Here is an 8,174-nt window from a genome sequence, read left to right as displayed (position 1 = left end):
GTCATAAGTTGGCATTTATATGAAACTAAAATTCCTTGCATACCCCGCAAACAAAAAGTGTGTACGAGAGAAAATACAACAGAAAGCTGAAAGCTTTTGATTCATCAACTTATATTACTATAAATTACATAGACTGCAATTCGACCCATTTACTTATGCATGGGAAGGATTCGTGTTATGTTTATCTCTAACGTATCAAAAGGGTGTAATAAAATAAAATAGCTTAAAAAAATTGGATGGGTCAAACAGGATATTGATTTACCAAAAATATACTTTGATGCATATAAAATCTTAAATAATTATATCAAAATTCTAGACTATGATGGATATGAAAATTTTTGAAATAATATTTGAAGGACTAAATTTTTACATAAAAAGTAAGAATGTTATAGTCTGCTACTCTTGCAAGTCTATCGAAATGTAAAAGTTTCATATCCATTGAAAAAGCATTCTACTTACATACTACTGTATAAGTTCAAAATCTTGACTACCTGCATATATCGCGAAGCATTTTCAGCCTTCTTCGCCAGATGGGCTTCTTTTTCTGACCACTTAAATGGGTCAGGTAATATAACGATCCCATCTCCATATACTCGGTAACCATCGATAAGCGTGGCGGCCCAAGAAACAATATCACTGAAAGAAAATCATGAATGTTATCAGCAAATTGCAGTTGCAAAACAGTATGCGCTTAATAATTTAACCAGTTTATTGCAAGTATTATACATTTCATTATCCTGAATTCCCGGTGCCTCTGAGGGCGTCATTTATCATAGGAATCCTTGCGATTACAACCAAAAACAGCGGTGCCTCTGAGGTTGTACTCTCCAAACCCTGACGATATAGTTTGTCAACCATAATCGGTACATCTGAAGTTGTATTCATCATGAAATTCTTACGATTGTAACCAAAATTGATTTTGAAATTGTAGAGGAGAAGAAAACCTCCCTGATTTCTAATCGATTGTGGCCAAAAACCCTATGTTGATTTTGAAACGTGAAGGAGAGAGCAGAGAGCAGTTTTGGAGACGAGGGAGTTTTAGGGCAGTTTATAATGTAAAAAGGATTATGGGCAACTTGATTATTTAAGCATCTTAACTTCCGTTGCTTTTTATATTAAACTTGCCTTTAAAAAAAAAAAAAAAAAAAAAAACTTCCGTTGATTTTTTTTAAATGACGCTATCAATACAGATTATTGTATGCGTCGGGTTAAAATGTATATCACGTTTATCTAGTGTATCGTGGTATGTCTCGTTGATTTAATTTTATTTTATGGGCATAAGGGTAATTAAGGATCATAACTGCTGCGTTAAAACCTAAATGATGTCATATGCATTTTGAATGGTTGTGATTGGATATATAGAAATTCATCTAAAGGTCCAATCTTTGACAAGTGTCCCTTTAGAAAAAAAAATGTCATCATAAAAATTTTATAATTAAGGATAAAAGAGATAAAGATATAAAGAAACATATCAATCACATTTATCTAGGTTGATTAGAAGATTCCTCAATAACTTATTCAAAAATAATGTTGTCAAAATTAAAAGTGATGTTTATAGACATTTTATGAATGTTCTAAAGTGTCAAAGGCTAACTGTAAAAATTAAACACTTAAACGATTGTGTCAAACATCTAATTCATCATCCACACATCAAACACCGTTATTAATTAATGGTAACAAGTATGAGAAGTTCAAATGCAATCTTAATATTTGAAGTAACAAAAAAAAGAAATGATATTAGTTATGTTTCAAAAACAAGGAGTTCTTATTCTTCTACCCTCTTTCCTTCCGTTAGATTCCGAATCGATGGGATTTGAATGGGTGGGCGGAGCAATTTGTCCATCAACAAACAACGAATTAGATAACGGTTGAGCAAGAGCGAGGTCATCAGGTCCATAAATCATGGGTCCATGCTGACCTCGCCTCACGTGCTCATGAACGGCTCTTCTTTCCACTTCAAGAAAACGTCCAAGGGGAACAATATTGTTTCTAGCTATGTCGATCTCAACATTATCTCTCGGGCACAAACAAAATTTGAAACACCAAGTTTTCGATCTAGAGTTTGATCTATTATTGATGTCTCCCAAAGTTATTGTTTCTGAGATGACTCTTCTTCTACCTACTAAAGATCTTCTTGAAATGCTTGTAACACCCAAAAGGTTCCCTAGTGTGATGCTCTTGTCATGAAAGAAAGACCCTGTGGACTTCATAATCATGCATCATCAAACAGTATTGTAAGTACATATATATTGATAGTATACTATCACTGTGTAAGGTAATTAAGTTTGCAATTGACAACACACGATTTAAAGTGCTTACCTAGCCTTTATTTTTCAAGGTGACCTACACTACTAATTTTCATCCATACACACTGCTAAATACGAGTATTATTTAAAATGTTTCATCTTACAAAGCAAGTTTGATAATATAGAGATAAATATTCATGACATGAGATCAATTTAAAGGGTGAGGGTGAATATGTCATTTAAAAGTCGAAAATACATTCACTTGTTTCAAGGTAAAAAGGTGTTTGATCATCTGCTCCCAATGGCATAAATTTGGTGTCATCTTTTTTGTGTCTTTATTTATGTCTCATACCAAAAGAAGCTTGGGAGAATATAATAAGACACAACTAGAAACTCCAAATAAAATGGTCATCTCTAGATACTGTATTCAAAGCATTGATTAATAGTACCTTATGCAATGCAAGTTGTTAACCAACATACAGTACTAAAGGCTAAAAGAGCTATTGTGACTAACAAGATTGTCAAATACTTTCTTTTAATTCTTGTAATTCTAATTGGTTTATACTAGTTATCGAACGCTCGCTTCGCGCCGGAGGTTCGATTTTCAATGTATTTTATTGTGTTTATTTTGTAAAATTATTTCGTGGCTAACGATCATGTCGTTGAAGCGCAACTCGAGTCGAACTAAAAGGTATAACCCGTCAAAGATTTAAATGTTATTTTACATCTCCGCGTTTCGCTATGGAATTGTCGACTTTTAAAAATTTAACGCAAAATCAACGTGTATGAAAAGTAACTCAAATATATCATTTTTTAAAAAGCGTCCGTTTTGCCTATAATTAGTGACATTGTGTTCCTAAAATTATTTCGAGTTTAACGATGTTGTCGGAAAAATTTAACTCATTGCGAGCGAAAGATTTGACCCGTTGAATATTTGGGTGAAGTTTAGTTAAGATTTTTTATGAAAATAGTTATTTGACATTTTACCCTCTGTTTGAGGGTCGTTTTTATTTTTTGAACAAAGTTGGGGGCTTTGTTTGAGAAAAGGAAGGAAAAAGTTAAAAAAAAAACCCCTGAAAGGATGAAAATGCCCTAGTTGCTGTTCACTATTTTTTGGTTTAATAGTTAATATAGTAAATTAGTTTCAGAGTTAGAAATATGAAAAATTGAGGTTATGAGTTGTCTTTCTAAAAATGTGTACGTATGTGTGGTTTGCACATCACATATATGTGAAAAAATAGTGTTCCGTGTATTTATAATAATTGATTAAAGAATAATTCGCTTTATAATTAATTGTTCCATTTTATAAGATATTAATGAAAACCTAACAATGATATGCAAAAATGATGGCCATAAAGCTCGCTATGGTGTGGCTAATTAAGCGGAAAAACTTGTTAATTATAAGCATGTTCTATATGGTCGAAACTATATAAACATATAAGAGCATACACTAGCTAAATCTACGTCCAAAAATATTTTATTTTATACATTTGCTTTCTAGTTGGGCCAACCAAGAAAAATGTGTGGTAGTGCGCCATGATTTCATACAAGTAAATGAAAGAAATTAACAAACCTGTGTATCTAAATCTGAAGAAGAATCTGAGGTTAAAGAAGGAGATCCAGTGAGCAAAGTGTTGCATGAGATTGATCCGGAGAAGTTATGGTTTCTTGCTCTTTCATTCAATGGTTGCAGTCCTAAAGGCCATCCACCTTCTTCCTGCATACACAAATATTCAACTGATCTATTTTAAAGAACATAAACACAAACAAAAAAACCTTAATTAAAATGCACCAGTATGGGATTCATATATACCTGTTGTGCCATGTGGAAACTACAAATAGTATAGGTTATTTGATTTTTAATGAATATGGGCTATGAATAAGGTTACTTCAATCAAAGAGAAAAGTGTCATATGATATCAGTTAGAGGTGTTCTTTTTATTAAAGAACTAAGAGATGATAATGTACTATGTATAATCAAAGAACAAATGGGTATTAGAAGTTCAAAGAGTAAAGAGAAAGAAGCATGATGGGGTCAAAAAGAAGTGGAGTGGAGTGGAGATGTGAGAAGTTTTAATTATTTATCATTGCACATAACACCCTTTTTTGTCATTTGTTGTCTTGCTTTATTCTTTTAGGTTTTATAATGTTAAGGAGGAAAATTGAATAAAACGAATATATCATCTTAGGATAGTGATTATTACACAATTAATTATATTAACATGGAATCAAATATATGTTTTATGATGTTATAATGTCCAACAATGTAAAATATGTTTCATAGTATACGAATGAAAATTAGTTACCTACCAATGATTTCACATTTTTTACCTTCTCTCTGAACTCTTTTGTATGCTTCTTCATTAGACAGAAAAATACATCTCAAGTATATAAGGTTAACTCCGGTTGAGGACAAAATCGAGAGTCGAAAGAAAAAAGAAATTGACTCATGTTGAGGAGTTGGAGGTGAACGGTGACTTTATTAAAGACACTTAGGTGTTGTGTTTAGCTTTAGTGTATAGGATGTCGGGGGCTTCTTTTTTGTTGTTTGGCAAATATGAATCTTAATCTACCGGTTTCCAGTTAGATTGTTACTCATATTCTTCGTTTTAGTGGTATGTCGTAGGCCTTTAGATTTCTTTGTTAGTTTAACGAGCTTTGTATAGGTTTGTTTAATTTATGCTCATGTTATAAAAGTTCTTCCGTTTATATCGCCAAATACAAAATAAATATATAAGGTTAACTTCAAAAACTTAAAAATTGCCTCAAAATGCTTTTGGCCATTTGGTTCATTGTCACATAATGTTGCTATAATTCTTAACATAATACCATAACTTTATACTTTCAATTAAATTAACTAAAGACTTTTGTTCCAAATTTTCTAACAAATTTATTGTTGATCATGATTTGTTGATATTTTCCCAACTATGAACCTTTTCTAGTCAATGCATATGATTATAACTGATAGATGTGAACTGGCAAAGATTATATACTGAGTTATTAAATGACGAAATTAGTAGGTTTAGGTAAGTTGTGGTACATCAAGTTAGGTTTGAAATAATGGTTAATTATTGTCTTAGTGGTTGATTAGGTGTTTCTCATGAGTTTTGTTCAAGTTAATGTACAGTTTTAATTGCTTAAAACGTGGGGTTACTAAAATACAATTATTATTTATTATATTCACAATGTATAACTATATATCTACATGCACACTCGAAAAGGGATTATACTTAAGTAACCTTAATGATGATATATGGAAGGACACATGAAGGATCCAATAAAGGAAGAAAAAGAAAGGACACTTTCGCTTAGGTGTATCCAATTCATACTTGCGCATATATCACTAGTGTTTAGATGATTAAATGAATAAAGCGAGTGATAAACCCGGCGCGCTTTGTCGTGGACTTTTAAAATATTGATTATTTGGTGTGTGTTTATAACGAGGAAAATGAACTCGCGCTTTGCTGCAGGTTAGTTTCGATCGGTTATGGTCATCTCTTCGATGCGAGGCGATGTTGGTCGGTTAACTATATGTTATAAATAAGCGTTTAAACAAAACAGTTAGCAGTTGGTTAATTGAATGTTCAAGAAATAAAGGAGTGAAAAAAGGAAGGTGAAAAAAGGAAGTGTAAAATTAACTTTTAAAAAATAGGGTTAAAGGTTGGGTCATTTAAAGTTTGGAAAATAATGAATGAAAAAGATGTAAAAAATATTGAGAAAAAAAGTTAAAATAAAGGATTACCAAATTATTCTCAAAGTTAAAGTTGGAGGTAATTACGGAGTACTAAAGAACCATTGTGAAGAGTAATGTGGTGTTTGTTTTTTACATTAAAGACCTTATTATGTATTATGTCTGCGAACGAACAGACATTTTAATTTCAGACCGTTTGTTTTTTCGAAGATATAAGTTAAAATAAGGTCTCCCAACAACACCATCACCTCCGTTAACTCTGTCACTTCCGACCACACTTCCGCCTCCACTTGAGAGGTGGACTACACAAGTGATACTAATGGCACACCAATTGCTCAATAATTAAATTGAAACAAACAATTCTCATGTTAGTTTCCATTTATTTAAATAGTTTCCTTAATTTTTTGTATCTGTTATCACATGATTGTGATTGTGATTGTGAGTAAGAACAATTTGTTTGATTTATGGTTTAATTTTGTGAATTGATTCCAAGTGACTCTTTGATAATGAAATATATTTGCCGTAGATTTTTTTATTAAAGCCAAAAATGATACTGCCTAACAAATTTGTAATCTGAGTTATCGGGAACAATTGAGATACAGTAGATTCATGGTTAATTATTTTATTTGATGTATTGGTTAGTATGTAGTAATTATTTTATTTGATGTATTGATTAGTATGTAGTATGTATTTGTGTTGTTATTATATTATTAGTACTTGTTAATTGTTAATGTAACAGATGGATAAATGTATCGTAATCGTAATACTTATTATCTTCATTTTCTTCAATACGGATATTGGGCTTGAGTGGATCGGGCCTCCGGAAGGGAAGTAACTCTTATTCTCATTCTCATTCGTTTTCTTTTTAAAAAATTGTTTAAAATGAAGATAATTTCGTTAAATGTACGTGGGCTCGGGAAATTAGAAAAAGAAAAATTTAATTGGGTTAAAAGTTTAATTCGTTTTCATAATCCGGACATTTTTGCTATTCAAGAATCCAAAAGGAAACGTGTCACCGATTTTATGATTGAGTTGCTATGGGGTAATAAAGATTTTGAATACATCTTTAAACCTTCGGTGGGACAATCGGGTGGGTTAATTTTAATTTGGGATCCTTCTAGATTTTGTGTCTCTGGGGCAGTTGAAAAAGACTTCTTTTTGGGTATACGTGGGCGTTGGGTGGGCAAAACGGGAGTTTCTGTTATTCTAAACGTATATGGACCGCATAATGACCATTTGAAACATAATTTTTGGGAAAGTCTTGAAAATATTATGCAGGTGGATATTGATGATTGGGTTATTTGTGGTGATTTTAACGAAGTAAGGCGTAGATCAGAACGGCAAAATTGTGAATTCATTGAAAGTAGAGCTAAGATGTTCAACGATTTCATTAATAAGGCAAACCTCATTGAAATTCCATTAGGCGGGAGAAAGTTTACTAGAATCAGCGATGACGGTTTGAAATACAGTAAACTTGATAGGTTCTTGGTCTCAGAAACATGTTATGCATCTTGGGAAGGTATATCCGCTTGTACTCTAGATAGAGACTGCTCAGACCATTGCCCTATTGTTTTGAAAGATTCGGATAATGATTTTGGGCCGAAACCGACTAGAGTATTTAATAATTGGTTTGAGGACGGAAAAAGTATTGATTTGATAAAAGATGCGTGGAATGTCACCATTCGTACTCCTAGGGTTGATTGTATATTTCGTGACAAGCTAAAGAATGTCAAAACAGTGCTGAAAGAAAAGTGTAATCCCAAATACAACGCTCTAAATGCCGAAATTGACTTACTCCACAAAGAAATCTCCGATTGGGAAAATATCATTGGTACTCGTGATCTTACGGACGCTGAAATCACCTCTTGGCTAGACTCGAAAAAAAAGTGGTTCCAAAAAGATAAGGAGAAAGCCGATATTTTGAAACAAAAAGCTAGGATCAAATGAGTAACGGATGGGGATGAAAATAGTAAGTTCTTTCATTTGTGCATTAAAAGAAGACAAAACAAAAACAACATAAGGGGTGTTAATTTGAATGGTTTATGGATCGAGAACCCGGATGAGATTAAATTGGCAGCCTTTACTTACTTCAAAAATCGTTTTATCGAAACCAACTCTCGTACCTTCAAAATTCGTGGCCCCTTAGATAACCGGCTTGGTGAGAACGAGGCGTCTGGCATTGAGACCCCGTTCACACTTTTCGAAATTCATGATGATATACTAGATTGTGGGGGCGA

The 8,174-nt window shown here is 32.6% G+C and overlaps 2 protein-coding genes across 2 annotated transcripts; one reads left to right on the top strand and one right to left on the bottom strand.

The window, feature by feature from the left end:
* Positions 1 to 1,661: 1,661 nt before the first annotated feature.
* On the bottom strand, positions 1,662 to 4,179 carry LOC139876325 (uncharacterized protein At3g17950-like). The gene is made up of 3 exons (XM_071863635.1): positions 4,060 to 4,179; positions 3,820 to 3,963; positions 1,662 to 2,204 (listed from the first exon to the last, which is right to left on the bottom strand). The coding sequence occupies exons 1-3, from the start codon at positions 4,069 to 4,071 to the stop codon at positions 1,749 to 1,751; spliced, it is 612 nt and encodes a 203-aa protein (XP_071719736.1). The 5' UTR covers positions 4,072 to 4,179; the 3' UTR covers positions 1,662 to 1,748.
* Positions 4,180 to 6,819: 2,640 nt separating this feature from the next.
* Positions 6,820 to 7,884, top strand: LOC139841492 (uncharacterized). The gene has a single exon (XM_071831711.1). It carries the CDS (start codon positions 6,820 to 6,822, stop codon positions 7,882 to 7,884), a length of 1,065 nt encoding a protein of 354 aa, XP_071687812.1.
* Positions 7,885 to 8,174: the final 290 nt, after the last annotated feature.

The sequence above is a fragment of the Rutidosis leptorrhynchoides genome, chromosome 1 (assembly GCF_046630445.1).
Source record: "Rutidosis leptorrhynchoides isolate AG116_Rl617_1_P2 chromosome 1, CSIRO_AGI_Rlap_v1, whole genome shotgun sequence".
Lineage (NCBI taxonomy): Eukaryota > Viridiplantae > Streptophyta > Magnoliopsida > Asterales > Asteraceae > Rutidosis > Rutidosis leptorrhynchoides.
Note: the sequence above shows the minus strand (reverse complement) of the source record. Positions and strands in the feature narration are given on the sequence as shown.

Excerpts from the sequence above, each read along its gene's own strand:
- LOC139876325 (XM_071863635.1), bottom strand. Across the intron at positions 2,205-3,819 it reads CTTCAGATTTAGATACACAG|TCCACAGGGTCTTTCTTTCA; the intron begins GTTTGTTAATTT and ends ATGATTATGAAG.
- LOC139841492 (XM_071831711.1), top strand. The coding sequence starts at position 6,820 with ATGAAGATAATTTCGTTAAATGTACGTGGGCTCGGGAAATTAGAAAAA.